This window comes from Schistocerca nitens, chromosome 1 (genome assembly GCF_023898315.1).
Source record: "Schistocerca nitens isolate TAMUIC-IGC-003100 chromosome 1, iqSchNite1.1, whole genome shotgun sequence".
NCBI classification, from domain to species: domain Eukaryota; kingdom Metazoa; phylum Arthropoda; class Insecta; order Orthoptera; family Acrididae; genus Schistocerca; species Schistocerca nitens.
Window position 1 is genome coordinate 496,940,409 of NC_064614.1, and position 23,607 is coordinate 496,964,015.

At 37.6% G+C, this 23,607-nt stretch overlaps 1 protein-coding gene across 2 annotated transcripts in view; it reads left to right on the plus strand.

Annotated features, from left to right (window-relative positions):
- The window catches only part of LOC126252758 (cytosolic carboxypeptidase-like protein 5), a 178,039-nt gene that overhangs the window by 130,707 nt on the left and 23,725 nt on the right, over window positions 1–23,607 (plus strand). For both annotated transcript variants that reach the window (XM_049953680.1, XM_049953688.1), the window contains one exon: window positions 12,845–13,049. In XM_049953680.1, the coding sequence (XP_049809637.1) occupies window positions 12,845–13,049 (205 nt within the window). The remainder of the gene's footprint in view (window positions 1–12,844; window positions 13,050–23,607) is intronic.

Here is a 23,607-nt window from a genome sequence, read left to right on the forward strand (position 1 = left end):
TCCTGAATTGGTAGAAACTGGTAGAAATTTGATGTCTTTGGTTGGTAATCATTTAGTTTTGACTGCAGCCAACGTTAGCTAGCTGAGTGTAATGTGTGAGATAGTCATTGTTGACTGTTGGGGTTGTGTGTTGTACTTCACTCTATTTCATATTGTTTCCTTTTGTGGTAATAAGTGTATGTAATTGTTTCAGTTTTGATTACAAGTAACATTTAAGCAATCTTTACCTTCCTATGTGACTTGTGCTTTTGTGTAAGCATGAACCACAGGTTGAGATGCCTACACTGTGGGAGGCAGGCAAGGCAGGACTTGATACCCCCCATCAGCTCTTCACCCCATGCCATTCTATGTGGGGACCAGGCTTGCTTCCTCTGCTCCCCCTAAACTCGTCCGGAATCGACCAACTTGCAGTTGACACACTGTATGATAATCGAGATCTATCCAACAGCTGGATCAGTTCCTTCCTGAATAACTGTAAGCAAGAAGTTAGCATCAAATACACTAATCTTAATCTTAAAACTACTTCAGAACACTTTTCGGAGTATAATTTAATTAAATATGGTGTACACCTATGATCAATAAGGGGATCACTTTGGTTCATTTGGTACATTAATGATGTAAGCTTAAATGTGGATGCACATAAAACAATCATATTTGCAGACGACACTAAAATTCTACTAAAAGGGGAAAATAAGAGAGAGTTACAGAAATTAGTAAACACTGTCACAACCAAATCAGCAACAGAACTTAAAAAAAAAAACAGCACACTAAATTTCACATTTTTCTAAACAAGGATATGTACATTTTGTTTCTATCAACAATAAACTAATTGGTAACAATACGGATGCAAGATTCTTAGGATTATGGTTGCAAAGTAATGTTAAATGGAATAAGCAAGTATAATATCTTAACACAAAATTGAGCAAGTCATGCTACCTTCTTTGCTCACTAAAACCCTCCTGTATTGAGAAAACAGTAAAGTGTCCATATCATGCCTACTTTCATCACCACATTAAATATGGGGTCACATTTTGGGGAAACTCTGGACCAGCTACTACAACATTAAAACTGAAAAAAGGCATTAGAATCATGTTTGGATTTAAACCTAAGGACTTATGTAAGACTCTGTTTAAGGTCTGGTATTCATCCTTTACTTTTTAAGATAATTGTAACAGGTAAATACAGTAGACTGCAAAAAACTGTGAAGTTTACCAGACAATACAAAAATTTACATGTGACCCAAATCAACACATCCCTACACCAAAAAAGAACTTTCCACATGTGAGTTAAATTTAATGACAAACTTTCCAAAAATGTAAAAGCAACTGCTGAGGTCAAAATAACTGTAAAATATTTAGTCATATTTATTTTATTTCGTGCTTCACTCCATTGAAGAATATTTAAGTGCATGTCATTTATCATATAGATACTGAAATTATGAAGTGTATTATTTGTAATTTTAAATATGCATGTATGGAAATCATTTCACCTGTGTACATGTAAATTGACTAGCCCAGTATGTTATAAATGAACCATTTTTGCAAGCAAAAAGACCAATTAAAATACTATACAATGAAGGGATAGAACATAATGAAAAGTTATAGTCAGCTGCTGCTTGTAATATAACAAAGATAGTAGTTCATTAGTGACAGTAAACTTATTTGCCAAGATCGCTAATAGTAACCTGGTAATCAAAGTTACAATCTTCAGATCACTACAGACAGGTTACTGCATATGTCTTAAAATAGCTGTAAAAGTACTCTTTCTCCTGAAGTGAATTGACAGGTATGTAACGGACTAGAAGACCGATGCACTGGCATGTCAAAATTAAAACAACTATATACACAATTACAGTCCTCAACTGGGCAGTAAGCATGCACTGCCTCTGGATGTGCAACTGTACATATTATATTTACTGTATAATTTCTCTAATTTATGTTGAAAACATTCAAAACGTATTCCCCAAAGAATGTAATGTTGTTTTGCTCTAGTTCAGCCATTCTTTGTTAGATATATAATATGTTTAGCTTTTCAAGAGACTTTAAAATAACAAAACACACTGCCTGATTCAGCATTCATTTCCCAGTTTACATTTCATCAGATATGTTTGCTTTTTGTAGATGAAAATTGCTATACCTGATCCTGCTCCTTGCTTAGTTTTACTCCCATCAGTGAGTTCTTCTGTCTAGTACTGCCTCTTCTTATTTCTTTCATTAAGAATAACAGTATCAGCTGGATGAGGCCAGTTTTTGTGAGGAACATTAGCTTCTAATTTTTTTAGTATTTACAGCTTTAATTTCACTGTATTCATTTGCTATTTCCTTTATTTCAATAATTATTGGTGTTAGACCTGACACAATACATAGCACTTTGTTAGATACTGTTCTGTAGGCTTTGGCAGTGTAAATGTTAATTAATTGTTGTACTTATTGCAACAGTTCTGACTGGTTAAAGTAGTCCATACTAGAGATTCCTATGATAACATACTAGCTAGTATTATTCCTCTGCAGATGATTCTTAGAGCCTAGAGCCATAATTACAGTTTAAGTTCAAACAGTTCACATCATTTGCCTGTGTAAGTCAATATGTAAGTAACGTTTCTGCAACAAAGAACATTAATGACACACCACAATGTCCTGTTCAGGCACCAATAATAACACATCAACCAAAGCACAGACACTGATTTTGAGTGAAAAATATATACCGTATTTACTCGAATCTAAGCCACATTTGAAGCTAAGCCACACCTGAAAAATGAGACTCGAAATTCAAGGGGAGAGAAAAGTTGTAGACCGCACCTCCAAATCAAAACAAAGTTGGTCCATTATAACATGCGACACAGTTTAGATCGAATGGATGAAGATACAGCCACAGTAGATTGGTTCAAGTCGTACACCTAACAGTTAAGCTTTACCAAGTAGCCATTGCTATGTGCCAGGTGCTCTGTCCGTATTTATACGGGTTCCCTTCCTTTTTCACGTGCTTCGTCTGGTTTGAATCAATTGCTTATTTTGCTTTGATTTGATAAGTGCCATTCTCTTTGTTATAGGTGTTTACGTCACTCACAGCCGATAATCCGTTATTGTACTGTGTCATGCATTGTTTGTCACTTTCTGATAATGAGTGTTTATGACCTGTCGCCGCTCGTGGCATTGCTTGCTTTTGTGCGCGCTACCATGGCTTACAATAAAAAAAAAGAGAGGCATCGTCTCATAAGTGAAACAATGGCAGGAGACTGCTATTTATTGTTACTTACACTGCTGCTTTCTTTGATAATGATCAACAAGAACCAAATAATAGACTGTGTATGATAGAAGATGTTCTGAACAAGAGTTTAGTGAAAATTTTTCTCCGTTTGAAAATCTTTGCAGACTCCTCTTTAGTACATTACATTCTGCACAGAAATTCGAGTCATCTTGGATTTAAAAATCTAGCCAGTTGCCGTGCTTCATTTCTGACTATATCACTATTCAGCATAAGAATAATATGAATATAAACATGACATGATGTGTATATTCTTCCGCGTTTGCTGTTGTCTCACTCTAGTTTCATAGTTTATTAGGCAGACAGGATTTAAATGAGATAGCAGCAAACACGAAAGAATACATGGCAAAATGATTATATTTGTATTATTCCTATGGTGAAGAGAACTGCATGTGATTCACATTTCATCAGGTTCCTATTAGCAACCATCTCTTCTCACAGGTAGGAAAAAACTAGGAATGTAGAGTTGGCCATATTGACAAACATCCCTAACAGTCTTGCCAGTCGGATTTTCGTAGTACATTGAAGTTCTGCTACATTCGAAGATGAATAATACGGAATTTGTATTTACTTCGTTGGATAATGTATGAAAATGCAGTGGTTGAAACTCGGGGCGGAGAAAAAAAAAACTCGTCTTCTACCTTTTTTTTTAATTTATTTACTGATGCAGAGGTTTTGGCGCAAGTATTTATTTTTGTGCCCACAAAGCATGCTTGTGTAGCGCTACATATATTCGACGGCAGAAGTTAGTTGTGGCGGCACCTACCAACATTTTTCAGAACTTCCGCTTGCTTTGCACTCGATTCTAAGCCGCAGGCGGTTTTTTGGATTACAAAAACCGGAAAAAGTGCGGCTTAGATTCGAGTAAATACGGTAGTTGTAGTGGCACCTACCAACATTTTTCAGAACTTTTGCTTACTTTGCACTCGATTCAAAGCCACAGGCAGTTTTTTAGATTACAAAAACTGGTAGAAAAGTGCGGCTTAGATTCGAGTAAATACGGTATATTCTGAAAAATACTTGTTATAATTGTACTTACAGTATAAGTTGCCAGAAAGCAGCTGATACCCAGAAGTTTCAACACAGGATGCATGCTAAGAATTGTACAGGTTCGGACCTCCCTCGGGCATGGGTGTGTTGTTCTTAGCATAAGTTAGTTTAAGATAGTTTAAGTAGTGTGTAAGTCTGGGGACGGAAGACCTCAGCAGTTTGGTTCCTTTGGAAGTCACACACGTTTGAACATTTGAATTGTACGAGTGGTCAGAGCACAGTGTCTTTCACTTGGCTACCAGATATATCCTTATTTTGTCATTGAATCTGTAGTCTCATTTAAACTAGTTGTCACTTGACATTTTGAAAGTTGTGGCATTGTCTGTCAAGTACAGTCTGCAGGCAGCCACCACAGCACATCACTCCCTGTTGCAATAGAAAATCACTTTAAAGCCACTATATTCCACAAAAATCAAATAAAAGGTCTCAAATTCACAAGTGCTGTAGACCTCTATAGTGCCTCTCAGCACGTCAAAAATCTGTTCTTAATTTTAATCAGGGAAATAGTTCTGTTAATTTTTTTGAAACATTAAATTTTCACCTTTGTAACCAGCTCAAACTCACCATGCCACGTCTCAAAAACTAATGCTTTAACAGCAAAACTTTTTTCTTTCTGTTGATTACTAAAATATGTTGCTTGGCAACGAATCTTTTGAAATTTTCCTACCACATTGCATTTCCTATTTACATTGATCTGCTAGAACATTATGACCAACTCCCTAATAGCCGTTATGCTTGCCTTTGACACAGATAACAGCAGCAATGCATCTTGGTATGGCAGCAGTGAGGCCTTGGTAGGTCCCTGGAGGTTGTTGGCACCACATTTGCATGCACAAGTCACCTAATTCCTGTAAATTCTGGGGAAGGGGCGATGAGCTCTGATGCCACATTCAGTTACATCCCAGATGTGTTCGATCAGGTTCAGATCTGGTGAGTTGAGGGACCAGCACATTAATTGGAACGCATCACTGTGTTCCGCGAACCACTCCATCACACTTGTAATATGCACATTATCTTAATGAAAAACGCCACTGCCATCAGGAAACATGATCATCATGGAGGGGTGTACGTGGTCTGTAACCAGTGTACGATACTCCTTGGCCTTCATGGTGCATGCCCCTGTGAATGTTCCCCAGAGCATAATGGAGCTGCTGCCAGTTTGTCTCGTCCCACAGTACAGGTGTCAAGGAGATATTTCCTTGGAAGATGTCGGATTTATGCCTACCCATTGGCATGATAAAAAAGGTATAGCTATTTGTCAGATCATGCAGTGCTCTGTCCAGTGCCAATTGTCACATCCTCATTTCAGTCGTAGATGCTGATGTGGTGTTAACATTGGCACATTCGTGGGTTGTCAGGAGGCCCACCATTAGGAGTGTTGGTGCACTGTGTGTTCAGAAACACTTGTACTCTGTCCCGCAATGTTAGTTCTGCCACAGTTTGCCGCATGTTCTATTTTACCAGTCTGCACAGCCTGCAACATCCGACATCTGTAATGAGTGGTGGCCGCCCGACCCCACAACTTCTTGACATGGTTTCACCTTGGTTATGTCACGTGTTGTAGACACTCACCACAGCACTTCTTGAACACTTCACAAGTCATGCAGTTTCCAAAATGCTCGTACCAAGCCTCTGGGCCATCACGATATGCCTTCGCACGAACTCAGATAGATCACGCGTCTACCTGTGGACAGCACACTCACTGATAATACATACACCATGTGTGTGACTGACTTGCAGGCATTCTCACCAGGTGATGCTGCAGTCACCTGGGACAAGGTTATATCGTTAGTAGGTCAGTGGTCATAAAGTTCTGGCTGATCAGTGTGTGTGCTTCCAAAGACTGCATTTTATGCAACTGTGCCAGTATTTAACTCGTAACAAGTTTAAAGTCAGTATCTCCTACAAGAAGAATGTAAAAATCCTGAAATTTATGTATAGTATTACTCTCAGTGGTATCTCTCAGCACATCAGAAATCTTTTCCTAATTTTAAAAAGGTTCGCTGTTACGTTGGTTATTGAAACAAGAGAAAATATTCCCTCTGGAAAAGTTTCCTTCTTATCATTGCATATCTTGAAAACTATTACACACATGAAATGACATCTTGGTGTCCATAAAAAATTAATATATTGTTGTGGTGGTCTTCAGACCTGAGACTGATTTGATTCAGCTCTCCATGCTACTATATCCTGTGCAAGCTTCTTCATCTCCCAGTACTTACTGCAATCTACATCCTTCTGAATCTGCTTAGTGTATTCATCTCTTGGTCTCCCTCTAGGATTTTTACCCTCCACGCTGCCCTCCAATGCTAAATTTGTGATGCTTGATGCCTCAGACATGTCCTACCAACTGGTCCCTTCTTCTTGTCAAGTTGTGCCACAAACTCCTCTTCTCCCCAGTTCTATTCAACACCTCCTCATTAGTTATGTGATCTACCCATCTAATCTTCAGCATTCTCCTGTAGCATCACATTTCAAAAGCTTCTATTCTCTTCTTGTCCAAACTGTTTATCGTCCATGTTTCACTTCCATACATGGCTACACTCCATACAAATACTTTCAGAAACAACTTCCTGACACTTAAATCTATACTCGATGTTAACAAATTTCTCTTCTTCAGAAAGGCTTTCCTTGCCATTGCCAGTCTACATTTTATATCCTCTATACTTTGACCATCATCAGTTATTTTGCTCCCCAAATAGCAAAACTTCTTTACTACTTTCAGTGTCTCATTTCCTAATCTAATTCCCTCAGCATCACCCTACTTAATTCGACTACATTCCATGATCCTCATTTTGCTTTTGTTGATGTTCATCCTATATCCTTCTTTCAGGACACTGTCCATTCCATTCAACTGCTCTTCCAAGTCATTTGCTGTGTCTGACAGAATTACAATGTCAAAGTTTTTATTTCTTCTCCATGGATTTTAATACCTACTCTGAATTTTTCTTTTGTTTCCTTTACTGCTTGCTCAATACACAGATTGAATAACATTGGGGAGAGGCTACAACCCTGTCTCACTCCCTTCCCAACCACTGCTTCCCTCTCATGCCCCTCGACTTTTATAACTGCCATCTGGTTTCTGTACAAATTGTAAATAGCCTTTCGCTCCCTGTATTTTACCCCTGCCACCTTTAGAATTTGAAAGAGGTGTATTCCAGTCAAAATTGTCAAAAGCTTTCTCTAAGTCTTTAAATGCTAGAAATGTAGGTTTGCCTTTCCTTAATCTTTCTTCTAAGATAAGTCGTAGAATCAGTATTGCCTCACGTGTTCCAATATTTCTACGGAATCCAAACTGATCTTCCCCGAGGTCGGCTTCTACCAGTTTTTCCATACGTCTGTAAAGAATTCACATTAGTATTTTGCAGCTGTGACTTATTAAACTGATAGTTAGGTAATTTTCACATCTGTCAACATCTGCTTTCTTAGGGATTGGAATTATTATATTCTTCTTAGAGTCTGCGGGTATTTCGCTTGTCTCATACATCTTGCTCATCAGATGGTAGAGTTTTGTCAGGACTGGCTCTCCCAAAGCTGTCAGTAGCTCTAATGGAATGTTGTTATGAAAAGGAAAGTTGCTACCCACCATATATTGGAGCTGCTGAGTCGTAGATAGGTGCAACAAAAAGACCGTCACAAAAAAGCTTTTGACCATTAGTTGACACGCGCGCATGCCCACACACGCATGCACGCGCGCACACACACACCCACACACACACACACACACACACACACAATCATGTGACTGCAGTCTCAGGCAACTGAAACCACACTACAGTGTCGTTTCAGTTGCCTGAGACTGCAGTCGTGTGTGTCTGTGTGTGTGTGTGTGTGTGTGTGTGTGTGTATTGTTGACAATGCCTTAATGGCTGAAAGCTTTATTTATTTGTGACAGTCTTTTTGTTGTGCCTATCTGAGAATCTCCGCTATGTGGTGAGTAGTCACTTTCCTTTTCATAATATTGTTACATTCCATCCCAAATTTTCCATTGTTTTATCAAAATTATTATATTTAACGTACAGTTTAAGGAGATGATGGGAGGTGGATGAAAAATATTCCTTGGTATCACAACAGGAAAGAGACATTAATGAAAATAAAATCACAAACAGATGATTTAATGGAAGTAAGATGTTCATTGAAGTTCACTGTACACTACATACTAATAAGACAGTGTGAAGAAACTGCTTAATTCAGAGTCAGAGTCAGTGGAACTATCAGTGTCACTGTTCATATTGACAAATATTATCAAGTCTTCAACACACTGTTGTAACACATCCTCATTGTTTCATGCTTTTTGTATCACTCCTTTCACATGATCTGTTACCTTTTGCAAGTCTTCTGGTGTCACTTTTTCAACTACCTCCTCAAAAGCCATTCCACTTTGGTCAACATAAACTTTTTTTTATTTTCCACAGCAGTATGATGTTTAACAAGAGCCGAAATCAATTATGTTTGCATTGAAGTGACACTGGTAGGGAGGCACTCTGAGCACTTTATGTCCACTGCTGTTTCGTCTGAATTGTAAACTGTGTTCTTTGGATTGTGTTGCAACTAGTTCTAATAATTCTGCTCTTACTGTCAAACCCTATCTTATGTTTCTCTAATCAGCAAACAATGTTGTTTTTCTTCATTGCCTTTGTGGACTCCTTGTCTTGTATAACCAAATGATATAGTGTTATCCATGACAATAATAGAGTTTTCTGTTGTGATTGGAGCACAGTGTCTTCAGAGCATTTCGCAAAAGTGTTGTGGTTCATCTCATTGTGCTAATCATAGGCCATGTTTGGAGTGAATAGAGGAGACAATTGGGAATAAAAGCCTTTGAATTTCCAGCATGTGCTAAATTATTCTTTTTCCTCTGCTGATTTGGAGGTGCCATACTGCCACTGATGGTATCATCTGTCCAGCCTTTTCTTAAACTGTGTCCTACAATCATGTGTTTCATCAAGCAAAACAATATCATCAAAATTTGTCTCTGCTAATTCTCTAAGAAAGCAGTATTGCTAGGCTGCAATATCTTGGTGTTCAATTAATAACATGCAGCCAGAAATGGATTTGTAGCAAAATTTGAACTTTTTCATGACTCAAAATGGGGATAATTTACTCCCATGCATAGGTCTGCTGCTACAAGGGTAGCTGACACAATACTTAAGGCAGCACAGCACAGTGAAAGTGGCAACGCAGTGGGAGCCAACAGTGCTAGGTTCCTTTTGGTTTATGGGTGGTGGGAGCCTTGTAGCCCGCTACCTGTCAACTAACAGCTTAAAACGGACTATAGTAGTGACAGCTTTGAGGTGAGGCCTCAGACTTTCATCTGTGAAGAGCTGAACTGTAGTTTTGTAAGCTGTTGCTATGCTTGCCAATGGAAGAGTGTAGTGCACTGTTTAATATATGATTCTTTGTGGAACACTGTCATCATGTGACTAAATATAATGCAAGAAGACCAGAATATTGCAATTAACTATCAATTATTGTTATGCCTTACTTGAACCGGAATATGAACAGTATGAGGGAGATATTAGATACACCATCAGTGAACTTCCCCAAATGCATGTCATACAGCAGAATGGACGTTAAGAAAACAGCAAGGCACATGAATACCATCATGCATGAAGTACTGAAACACCTTTGGAGACAATGGTGCACTCTAAGATAAGATACTGAGATTACTATGAGTAATTCACAAATGAAAGTTCTTGGTATCTTAGATTGATAACTGTGTCCACCTCCTTAGCTGAGTTGTCAGCACGTCTGCCTACCATGCAGTGGGCCCAGGTTCGACTCCTGGCTGGGTCAGAGATTTTCTCCACTCAGAAACTGGGTATTGGGTTATCTTCATCATCATTTGATCATTGTTAACATGCAAGTCACCCAATATGGCATCAACTGAAAAGAGTTGCATCTCAGCGGCCAAATTCCCCTAGGTGGGGATTCCTGGCCACGAGTCCCATATGATGATTTCATTTGATTCCTAACTGTCTTGTTCCACTAAAAGCTATATTTATTTAGTATACAGTGAATACCTGTGTAGAGTCCACCACAAAATGATGATTTCTTTTCTGCTTAGTGACAAAGACAGCTGCCTCCAATACTGATCATCATCTTGGGGCTGTTAGAAAGAAAGTATAGGGCTTAGAACCCTTCTGAATCAATTTTAGAAGGTTGTTTTACTGTAAAAATCACAACCAATAAAATAATAAAGCAAATATTTTGAGATTCCATGAAAATCGTATTCTACTTGGCAGTTAATGTTTGGTGATAGTGGCTGTTTAATTATTGTTTTTGTCAGAAATGTGGACACTTTGGGTATTATGGGTCAACTCATCTGATGATACAGTGATATGGTATTAAGCTCTGAGGCAACAGCACCTATGTTTTCAATGGCAACACTATGCACTTTGAGCGTATGGCCTGCCAGCTCAGCAAATGTCTTAAAAGAGGTTGCATTTCGTGGATGTCACTCGAAAGGTGTTTCCTCTGTAATGTTTACAGCAGCTTATCCTAGATAGTATAACTTTTCTTTAACCTGCATGGATTGTTAGGGAATTTATGTTCAGTTACCTTCTATAGGAGCAGCTGATAAATGTGCTCCTCATTTGATGTGTGATATGCCATATGAGGTTTGATTTAAGTGGCTCACACTTGAGATTTTGTTGTAGGTGTCACTAATTTAACTTATTTAGCTCATTCGGAGATGTTCTACATTTTCTGTTTTTCTCTGGACAAACATACTCTTGTAAGAAAGTAACAAAGAAAAGTATAAAACAGTTTTCGTTCTCATGCTATAGCACTTATCAAACCTCCATGACCTATTAAAGACAGAAGTTGTTTAACAGTATTATGGTATCAAAAAATCCTTTGTGACAGTTGTTTTAACCAAGGCACTGTATTTGGTAATGTGAAATATTATGCTGCGCATAACATTTCATATAAAAATGTTGTCAGAATCAGTTGAAACAGTTCCTGAATACAACAGAAGTGCAGCAGATGTTAATATTGCAGTTCAGACAGGACGTAATACAGTGAGACTATATTCTCAGTATGTTGGAACTGTTTAGTCACCACATGTGAGGTGATATGTAGTAACTGAATTGAAGCTCAGGCAGAATAAGATAGCCATGTGGCCAGAATTTAATTTTGGAGCTGCTGCTACTAAAAAGTTGCAGATAGCCTGTGCTGATGCAGAATTCACAAGAGAGAACAAACTTCTCCCAGAAAGAAGGCCTCCGGAGTGTGTGTCGGGCTCCGCTAACTGAATGAGAAGTCAATCTTTCTGCTATGCTTATTGTTGTATGCATTGCTCTTCTATTGAGAATTACAGTTCCTGCTGGTCAGCAGGTGGATATATTAATGATGGGTATTTTGAAACAGATAATATAGTTTGCAAGTACTTAGAATTTGGATGCAGTTAGGTGACGTTTGGACTGTTAAAATATTTGTTTGTTCTTTGCACTCATTTACTACAAAAAGCTTTGGTTATCTCATGCAAAATTAAGATATTATTGTAACTGTTGCTGAAAATAAAATAACTTTTGCTCAGTGTAGAATAATAATCTCTACCAGTCACAATAAAAGGTGATTTTATTTCATGCATGACTGGTTTCGGACTTGTACCCATCCTCAGGTGGTTTACATTCAGTTACATGTTTCAGTGTTCAGTGTTTAAGCTGTTTAAATAAAATACAAATAATGTGACGAAGACTAAACTGCTAAGTGACATGTGTTGTAAATTGTTATAGTACTTACTTACAGCTGGACTATCCATCCACAACGTTTCCACTTACGTTCATCACATTTTTCACAAAAATATGCCAATTTTTTACATGTACACTGTGTAGCATTCACCATGGTAATTATTGGTACTTCCACTGAGATACTATGGAAAAAATGTGGTGAATGTAATATGGAAATAACATGTATATGCCATCTATATGAAAGTACTATAATATTCCATAACACATTTCACTTAGCAACTTCCAGTTGTTTCAGATGGATCTATTTGGCCATTGTCACATTATTTGTTTTTTATTTAAACAGTGATCTCCAACATTGAGCATCAGAATATGTAATCAAATGTAAACCATGTGAAGATGGACACAAGCCCGAAACCGATCCTGCATTAAAGAAAATCATCTTGTGCTGTGGCTAGTTGCAGTTATTATTCTGCACCCTATAAAGGAACAGTCACAGAGTTCAACTGTGTCCATTATGAATAAAACTCGCTTAACTTCTCTTTCTTCCCAAGCTATCCAGTTTATTAAATTATGTATGTAACAATATAATTTATAAGCAAAAGATCTGACTACACTGTGTCTCAGGTTAATGTGACATGTATAGCAGTTATCAAGGATGTATCTGGTTAGTGCAGCTTTCCAGGTGGAAGTGTCAAGGCACTCTTTATTGGGAGAATTTATCTTTACCTGTGCTAAACTTGCAAGAAAGTTGGGCTGTACTGTTTGTGAATTCTATTCATCTGTTCCAAAATTTCAAAATAATCAGTTGTTTGAACAATGTATATGTTCTTTCCTAGGGACCGCCGAGATGGAATGAGTCGTGAAGGTTCTGGTCGAGTTGCAGTTTTAAAAATTACTGGTTTGGTGCGCAGCTACACCCTCGAGTGCAATTACAACACTGGGCGTTTGGTGAATATACTTCCATCATGTTCTCGAGACAATACAAAATCACCACCTGCACATGTGATACCACCCAAATATACACCACATATTTTTGAAGAGGTAAGTTCTTAATGATTTAAGTTGTATTCTTGCACAACCAATAAATAAATGTGAACCATGCTTATCTTCCACATTTGAAGCAATACTGATATTTTACTAGCACAGAATGGCAGTATTTTCATATCTTAGAGAAAATTCATGTTGTCTGTCATTATAAAGAGAACATGAGATATTAATCCAGAGGAAAGGGCTGTGTTTCTTTACCTGTACTTGAAGATTCTGTTCTAGTGTACTGAGTAACACAATGTACTAAATTCATACAAATTGTACAGATGCCTTGTCTTTGTGATAAATATGTCTTTACTATGTCAGTGAAGATAAATGGCACAGAATCAAGAGTTAACACCTCTGAAAATTTGACAGAGAAACTGTGTGTTTTTGTGGGATACTGATATCAGTAACAGCAGTGTATAAAGTAATATGCTATGAACGGAACTTGCTGAAAGAGTACTTTGTTGTGTTCAGTATCAAACTGAACTACTGAATATTTTAGGCCCACCAGGATGGTGTCTATAAATACAGTTCATGCAATTATGGATCTGTGAGAGTCTAGATGGTTTGCCAAGAACCATCCAGCATGTTGAAAGTGAGTTGGCAGCTGTATACTAGTGTTGGTGCCTGTGGTCTAAAGAAAAGTGCACATCTGTTATCCTGATTGCAGATGAAAAATTGCATCATGTAAGCAGGCATTACAGGGGAAATTAGGATCAATTTTATGTCCAGGATATCAGCTAAGGCTTTGAGAAAAATTTTTCCAGAAGCTGAATCAGAGTAAAGTTTCTGCTCAACAGACACCCATTTTACATCTCATTACTATGCAGCCAAGTGTAATGGTACAGTGAAAGATCTGTTTGGGGCCAAGCATAGAAACTCAGCCTCTGATATCTCCCAGTGTCTTGAAGGGGGTTGCAGTTCCCATACTGACTCTTGTCTGCCACCACACCTGTCTTAACACAGAGGGGTTGTCAGTCCAGCCGCAACTGGAAACTTTGGAGCAAGTGACAGGGGTTAATCAAGAGCACTAAGTCTCTATCAATGTCAAAGGGGCTTCATGTATCAGAGCAGATTAATTATGCATACAGACAAACTTTGGTTGGTTGGTTGGTTGGTTGATTGATTGATTTGGGGGAGGGAACCAAACACTGAGGTCATCAGTCCCATTAGATTAGGGAATGATGGGGAAGGAAGTTGGCCATGCCCTTTCAGAGGAACCATTCCTGCATTTGCTAGAAGTGCATTAGGGAAATCATGAAAAACCTACACCAGGATGGCTGGATGTGGACGCCACCTTGCTCAACCTGGATGAACTTTTATTCATGGTTACTCCTCAAGGCATTAGCAGTCAAAGTGGTTTCCACAATCCTGTTACTCAAATGCTTGCTTGAGGTTTCTCCCTCCTGTTCTCTTCCACCCATGCCCTCCTTGAAGTCCCTAGATGTATGAACACAAACCAGCACTGAAGGCCTTCCACAGGTTGCTGTGTATCTGGTAACACCCAAAACTCTACTGAGCAACTGGCTTCAAATATCCCAAGACTGTGGGCTGATCAGATTAAGAGATAAAAGAAATCCATGTTCATCATATATGGAAGTTTCCTGTTGCTGAAGATTCACTAGTTGCTTATGAAATCAAGAAAATATGTACAAATGTACATTTCTGTGGAGTGTTAGTGACATACACTTCCTGTATGATTTTCCTTCCAGCAGGTGTGTCAGTTTATTTTAGTTTTAATTATAACTGAAAAAGTTGTGTGTTAGGATAAAACATAGCTCAAGTGTAGAACATATGGTATATGACCAGTAAAATAACTAATGTAACAAAATGAAGAATTAGCTAAAAAGAATACAGTTTCACCAGAAATTACAAAATGCATATTCTTTTTTCCAACAGATAATATTGAAGCTACAAATGTTATCAGACCACTGAAAAACAAAAACACAAAGGGCCTAGATGGAATATTTGCAAAAGTAATCGGACACTACTTGCAGTATCTGGTAAAGCCTTTGACAGTCTTAATAAACTTGGTAATAGAGAAGGGTCTGTTCCCAACGTGTGTGAAAAAGAGTAAGGTAATGCTGATTTATAAAGGTACTGACAAGGGGGATCCACCCACCTTATCAGAAATTGTAGAAACAGCTGTAGAAAAACAGTGTTATAAAATGCACAAAAAAGAATATCCTAGATTAAGTACAGCAAGGATTTCGGAAAGGAAAGTCTACAAATACAGCTGTGGCAGGATTCATGGCACACATGATCAGAGCATTAAAAGATTAAGAGGAAATTTGTTGTGTATTCATGTATCTCTTAAAAGCCTTTGACAGTTTACTCATAGATCAACTTCATAGATTATGGTATGAGTGGGAATGCAGCCAGTTGAATAAAACCTGTAAATATACATTAACATATCCCACATTGATCCAGTGCATTTAGCTCTTCATCACATGTTGTAGCCCTTGGTTGAAACACTTGATGCCAAACTGCTTATAACACACTATTTTGCAAGCTTGTGCCAAGTATAACGCTCTCACAAACTACTAGCGTTACCCTTTGGGAGGAATTTTAGTTGTTTTGACCATGTGTTTACCTAATGGACAGAGGATATCGAACGATAATTTTGTATATATGGCACTCAGTAGGAAACTTAACAGGCTTTACTTTGGGAGTAATGAAAGTAGAGAAGTGCATACAAATGAAATAACAAACGCTCACCAGCCTAATTAGGCATAATAATTTGAAACATTATGTTCAAGGAAATTGAATATGAGTAGCTAAAGTGACTTTCGTTAACACTCCCTTTGAATAGTGCTTTGGATACACGTGACTACAGCGCGAACTAAGTTATATGTAGCAGTAGTTACCATTTACACAAACCAGTAATCATGGGAAGCTAAACAGAACACTTTTTATACTCCCATTTTTAGCAGTGACACAGATTTCTTTTATTAGCAATGAAAATCCCAATTATCTTTCTTGTAAGAGAAGAATATGGTGGGGACCCATAAACTGATACTGTCTCTCCAGGCAAACTCTATGACTATTATTTCAGAACCAAAGTGCAGTTCACTAAATTTGATTCCTAACCTCACTTGAAATGTTTTATATTTTCATTCTTTAAAGCAAATTACTCACAGTTAACCTCAGAAAATAGTTCATGTTAACAATCAATGCTAAATTACGTTTCATATAAGTTCAATTTATGTGCCTTTTTCATCACCTGAGAAGCAGGTATTTTAGATAGAAACATTTACACCCTTTGGCACTGAACTTTTGCACGTTTAATGTGAAACCAAATCACTGTTTAGTTAGAAACAGGATACTCGGTTTCTGCACATTTAGGATGGGATCCTGCATTGGTTCATGATTAGGATAAATTTAAGGTTCAAACACAAGTTTATAGCACTTGAATTATTGTTGAAAACACTCACACAAATATACTGGTCCACGCCATAATATATATCTGTGTTCCTGAAGTTGTCGGAACATTGGCGCAATAGTGATGGCGAGCAATATGGCAGCTAACTGGTCTCACACTCTTGATGTTGAATGCTCTTTACAATTTCTTCTTGGCGACGGATTTTTCTCATTTTAGAGCCGTTCCATAATACCAAGAGCACCGTGCAACAGCCAAACCACAAATTTCCATATCAAACAGCTTCTAAATGCCTCACTTGGCACCCTTGATGTTTACCGCACAATGGCTAGCCACTGACTGCGTAGCGTTCCCACCAAGTAGCCGCCCAGATAGAACGCCAAAACCACCGTTTACCGTGTGCCAAGCGACTTCTGGAGCGGAGCGGTTCCCTACAGCTTTTATACTTTACAATACAAGTTCCCTAAGCATGAACCAGCTTCCAATATATAAATTCTCTTTTGTGAACTGACATATACTATGAAATTTCACTATTTTTAAACATCCTTTAGTTTTTGCAATACATACATTACAAACTTTAACTTTCCTCTCACAAATCAATGACCGTAATTAGTAAAGGACAACCACTTCATAGTCACACACACATAGTTATGTTGTTGAAAAACACTCATACAAATATACTGGTCCACTCTATAATATCAATATTGGTGTTACACGCTTTTCAGAAATTCCTACTACAACTAAAGAACAAGTAACTGCCTGGTCATATCCATCAGTTTGACCTGTATGTAACCTGCCATTGGCTTATTATGATAGTTGTGAAGTAAATAATACCTCAATGCCATTGGGCCATGCTGACTATCCCAGTAGTCTTGTCTCATTATATAATAGAGATAACACAAAGGGACTGGGCTGATAATGGTTTACAGATGGTTATTTTGCATAGCTCTACTATGCTAATAATTCTTTTGCTGAGTTATTGTTGCATTTGCCCCCTAATTTATAACCAAGGAAGGTGCACAGTGATTAACATGCTGTAGTTTCATTTTCAAACATCTCAAGTCTGAGGAAATGTCACCAAGTTCAGGTGCTTTACTTCAACTTAGGTCTTTTAATCCTCTGTCAGATTCTTCCCACAGTATCACATATCCATATTACCTTTATTTAGTTCCTCTTCCCTTTCCATAATATTGTCTTCAAGTTTTTGTCCTTTATAAAACCCTTCTAGATACTCCCTCAACATTGGAGCCATTCTTTCTTTGCTTAATACTAGCTTTCCATGTGAACTTTTGATGTTCACATAGCTGCTTCTCTTTTCTCCAAAGGTTTCTTTAATTTTCCCCATAAAAAGCATGTATCCCTCCCATAGTCATGTATCCTTCTACAGTTTTGCATCTCTTTTCTGTCAGTTTTTTTAGAGTCTATGTTCACCTTTGAGTACTTTATTGCTGCATTTTTACACTTTCTCTTTTCATCAGTTAAACTTACTATCTCTCATTTGTTAGCCATGATTTTGATTTCACCTTGTCTTTTTATCTAGTTGTTGCTCTGCTGCCTTCACTATTTCACCTCTCAGAGCTACACATCCATGTGTCATTGTATTCCATCTCCTGTTTTAATTGACTTTACCAAATGCTCCCTTTGAAACTCTCGATAACCTCTAGTGCTTTCATATTAGTGAAGTCCCATCTCTTTAATTTCTTACTTTTCTACAATTTCTTCAGTTTTATATCGTTATTTATAAGCACTAAATTAAGGCCAGAATACACATCTGCTCCTCAAAATGTTTTGCAGTTTCAAATCTGGTTTCTTTAATTGTGGTTATATAACCAGTGTGAAACATCTGAATGTCTGCAAGTAGCTTCCATGTATATAGCATTCTTTCATGATTGTTAAACCAAGTATTACCAATGGTTATATTGTGCTGTGTACAAAATTCTACCAGATGTCTCCGCCTTTCATTCCCTTCCCTCAGTCAATGTTCTCATACTATTTTTTCTTCCTCTCATTTTTCTACTGCTACATTTCAGTCCTCTGTCACAATTAAATCTTCATCTTCTGTAACATATGAACAGTTTCTTTTATTTCATCATTCATTCTTCTGCCTATTCACCATCTGTGCAGACAGTAGGTGTATATTCTTGTACTAATGTGGTGGGTGTTGGCTTTGTACCTATCTTGGTTCTGATAATTAATTCTGTATGCAGTTCATAATAGTTCACTCACATCCCTGTTTTCCCATTCAGTATTAAACCTTTTCCTGCATCACCCCTCTCTGGATTTGTGTTGATAACTCTATACTCACCTAACTATTTTCAGAAAGCTTATTTACATCTTGATTGTGGATGGAAGTAAATTTTTATATTACTGACTGTACTATGATCACTACAGCTTAGTGATTGTGCCATCATTTCAGCTCCATTTCTCTTCTCAATCTAACCTATCTACCTGATTAATGGATGTAATATTTCACACTTCAACCTGTAAAATGCCGTGTTTATTTTTTCTGTTGACAACATCTTCCTAAGTGGTCTCAGAGATGTGAATGGGGGCAGTGTTACCTCTGGAATATTTTACTTAAAAGGGTCATCGTCATTAAGCCATTGGGTAGAGTGGCACCTCCTTGGTAAATTTTTGGTTGTTGTTTCTCCTTGTTTCTAACCATGCCACAGTACCAACATAGTCATCTTGACTAATATTGCCAGGCCAGATAAGTCAACCATCCAGAATGAGTGCTGGAACTATTGAAAAGCCTGCTGATCCTTGTCAGCAACCTTATGTTAGTCAGATACCCCTTTGTTGCAGTTGCACCTACAGTCTGGCTGGCCATATTGTTGAGGCACACAAGCCACCCCGCTGTGACATGGTCCACCCTTCCTTAATCCAAACTGTGCTCCATCTCTAATTTTCAATGGGATATTAAACCCTAATGTTCTTTCTTCCTTTTTGAATGTTTGTTTTCTCAAAAAGCTGGTTACATTTCGTTCGTGTATAAGTACCGTATTTACTCGAATTTAAGCCGCACTCGAATCTAAGCCGCACCTGAAAAATGAGACTCGAAATCGAGGAAAAAAAATTTTCCCTAATCTAAGCCGCACCTGAAATCTGAGACTCGAAATTCAAGGGGAGAGAAAAGTTTTAGGCCGTACTTCCAAATCGAAACAAAATTGGTCCATTGTAATATGAGACACAATTTAGGTTGAATGAATGACGATACAGCTGTAGTAGTTGGGTTCGAGTCATAAGCTTAGCGGTTAAGCTTTACCAGGTAGCTACTGATAAGCGTCAGGCGCTCCGTTTGTATTTATACGGGTACCCTTCCTTTTTCACGTGCTTTGTCTGGTTTGAATTGATTGCTTATTTTTCTTTGATCTGACAAGTGCAGTTCTCTTTGTTATAGGTGTTTCCGTCACTCAGAGCTGAAAATGCATTACTGTACTGTGTCATGCATTGTTTGTCGCATTCTGAAAATGAGGGTTTACGGCCTGTCGCCGCTCGCGGCATGGCTTGCTTTTGTGCACGCTACCGCCGCTTAGAATTAAAAAAAACAAAGAGAGGAATCGTCTCATTAGCGAAACAATGGCAAGAGACTGCTATTCGTTGCTACGTACACTGCTGCTTTCTTTGATAATGATCAACAAGAACCAAATAATAGACTGCGTATGATAGAAGATGTTCTGAACGAGAATTTAGCGAAAATTTTTTCCGTTTGAAAATCTTTGCAGACGCCTCTTTAGTACATTACATTATGCACAGAAATTAGAGTCATCTTAGATTTAAAAATCTAATCAAATGCCGTGCTTCATTTCTGACTGTATCACTATTAGGCATAAGAATAATACGAATATAAACATGACATGGTATGTATATTCTTCCACGTCTGCTGTTGTCTCACTCTAGTTTCGTAGTTTATTAGGCGGACAGGATTTAAATGAGATAGCAGTAAACACGAAAGAATACATGGCAAAATGTTTATATTTGTATTATTCCTATGGTGAAGAGAATACTGCATGTGATTCACAATTCATAAAAGTTCTTATTAGCAACCATTTCTTCTCACAGTTAGGAAAAAATTCAGAAAGCAGAGCTGGCCATATTGACAAATATCCCAAACAGTCTTACCAGTCGGATTTTCGTAGTACATTGAAATGCTGCTACGTTCGAAGAGGAACAATACGGAATTTGTATTTACTTCGTTGGATAATGTATGAAAATGCAGTGGCCGAAACTCAGGGCGGAGAAAAAAAAGCTAGTCTTCCACCTTTTTTTTATTTATTTACTGACGCAGAGCTTTTGGTGATAGTATTTGTCTTTGTGTCTGCGAAGCATGCCTGCGTAGCGCTACATATATTCGACGACAGAAGTTAGTTGTGGCGGCACCTACCAACATTTTTCAGAACTTCCTTTTACTTTGCACTCGATTCTAAGCCGCAGGCGGTTTTTTGGATTACAAAAACCGGAAAAAAAGTGTGGCTTAGATTCGAGTAAATACGGTAACAAAGATTTTATAATTCATGCTCAAATACAACCAAATTTGCTTTTACATATACTAGTGTCACTGACATACATTTGGTAGCTTACCAGTACCTTGGAAATTCGTTTACACAACTAATTTGATGTCTTGGTATTGAAACGTGTTTTATGCAGGCAACTTATTGTTGCCATTAGAATACTACAGTGGTGTACTGGATTAGTTATCCATGGTGATACTGTGGGTGGTAAGCTACATGTCTATGCAGGTGCTGAGTATATGCAAATACTAATTGCTTATGTCTTCTGGAGTTTTAGTTCTACAGCTACTTCAAAAGAATACTACCAACTCTATTGTATATGCAAAATTATGAATAATTAGATTATTTTTCATTGATTGCGGTGTAATGCACGTAACATGTCATCTGAATAAGAAAGTGATCACAATATGGAGGAATTGAAAACAGTATTAGAAAGATATGCACTGCTAAAATGCAGTGAATAAGTAGACATGTCAGGGTCGCTCTAACAAGTGTATGGTTAACCATTGAAAACAGTATTAGAAAGATATGCACTGCTAACATGCAGTGAATAAGTAGACATATCAGGGTTGCTCTAACAAGTGTATGGTTAACCATGATGTGACAGCCTGTACTCATTTGATCTTTGGTGTGTGCAAACTGTGCATGTAGGTGACTCTGATTTCATTATCTTCTTAAATAAAAATGCAAACAAAAGAAGTATACTTGTATATTGACATGTATTGGTGCATATGTCTCCCAGAAGAATAATGCGTGAAGCTTACAGTAATTACTGCTGTTGAAAGATCTCTCCAAAGACCCTCAGAAATTCTGATCAATTGTGAAGGCTGGCAGTTACATAAAATTTAGTGTTCATGCACTTTTAGCAGGAGAGGGACCAAAATAGATAATAGCAAAATGCTAGCTAAAAATGTGGAATTCTGTCTTCAAATGTTTCTTTGCTTACAAAATCGAAGGATATTGCTACCATTTATTTTTCATACTTCTGCAAAGATGAGTGCCACAGCAGTCAGTGTGAGTAGTGTTGGAAAACAGACCAGTAAAACTTTACAAGCCCTACAGCCAGTGGGCTTCCTGTTAGGTTGTTAGATTCTGTACTAATTTCCCAGGACAGCAAATTACCTCTCAGATTCTATAGTAATTTTGGGCAGGTTAGCTACACTGTGGACTGGAATTTACCAAATATCTCTTTAATGCCCTGCAAAAGGTCATGTATATGAGTAAAGTACGCTAAGAAGTAGTTATCAGTGTAAGTAGATCAGCACTAGTCATAATTAGTTGTTAGTATACTGTACAAAAGGAGCCTGCAGTGATTGCTTCTGCCAGTTACATACAGTATAATTTGACTCATTCCATTGTTTAGCTCATGATGGCATTTGTGGAACATAATGTTTAAATAAATTTAGAGAATCTGAAGTTTCACTATTTACTAAATGTAAGACGGAATTAGTAAGTGTAAGAATGAATGTCTTACACTGCACAATTAATGAATTATAGTTAGAATCAGCCATGTCTTAAAAATACCTGGGTGTAACAATGTCTAGAGATTATATAAAATCCATTGTAGGTGAAGCAAATGGAAGTTATATACTTACCAGCAGGATACTGGGAAACTGTAGTACACCTACAAAAGAAAACAATTGCAAAATACTTGTATGGCTCTGTTCATGAGGTCAAGAAGATTGAAGATAGCAGAGTCTAAGTTGATGTCATGTTTCTTGATATCTGGAAAGTCTGTCAGACTACATCATCATTGGCTAAACAAAATAGACACTTAAAAAATGTTGCAAACCAAATCTGAATTAACTGAAAACTTTCTAGCCAACAAAACACAGTGTGCCATTCTTAAATGGGAGATATCGTCAGACGTAACATTGGCATCCACTGTATCTCTAGGAAATATGATAAATTCGATTTTGTTCACGATACTTCCAAACAACCTAGCAGTCAATCTTTTTAGCTCTCTGAGGATACTCACAGATAATGCAGCTGTACACAGAGAAAGGCCAGAAAACTATTTTGAAATGCCATAATACTTGAAGATAATCAGTACTTGATGCAAAGACTAGCAGATTATCTGCCACACAAATAAATGGAAAATAAATGAACAAGTAGAAAAAATACTTGACATTAGGTGGCTGCACAATAAATGGCAAATTACTGGTCTCAGTCACTGCCTGTAAGTATCTTTGAGAATCTGTCTGAAGTGATTTGTTGTTGAATGATCATATAAATCTAACCATAGTGAAGACAGATGTGAGACACATTTATCTGAAGATTCCAAGGACATTTAATTCATCCACAAAATCCATGGTCAACCCAATTCTTAAATACTGGCTGTTGATTTGGGACCCCTATCAAGCTGGATTGATGGAAACTATAGAGAAGTTCCAAAGGGAAACTATGTGCTGTATCATGGGTTTGTATAGTCAGCTCAAATGTTTCTCGAAAAAACTCAATAAAGTTGAATAAGAGATGCTACAAGAAAAGTGTTGTGATCTGCAGAGAGGTTTGCTTTCAAAATTCCAATAACCTACAGTTGCATATCACTCAAGAAATATATTACATTCTCCAACTTACATTTTGCATAATTATCACAAGGAAAAAATCAGAGACACAGAGTGGAGGGGGGGGGTTAAATACTGCCTTTCTACTCCTGTACTGTCCTACAAAGACA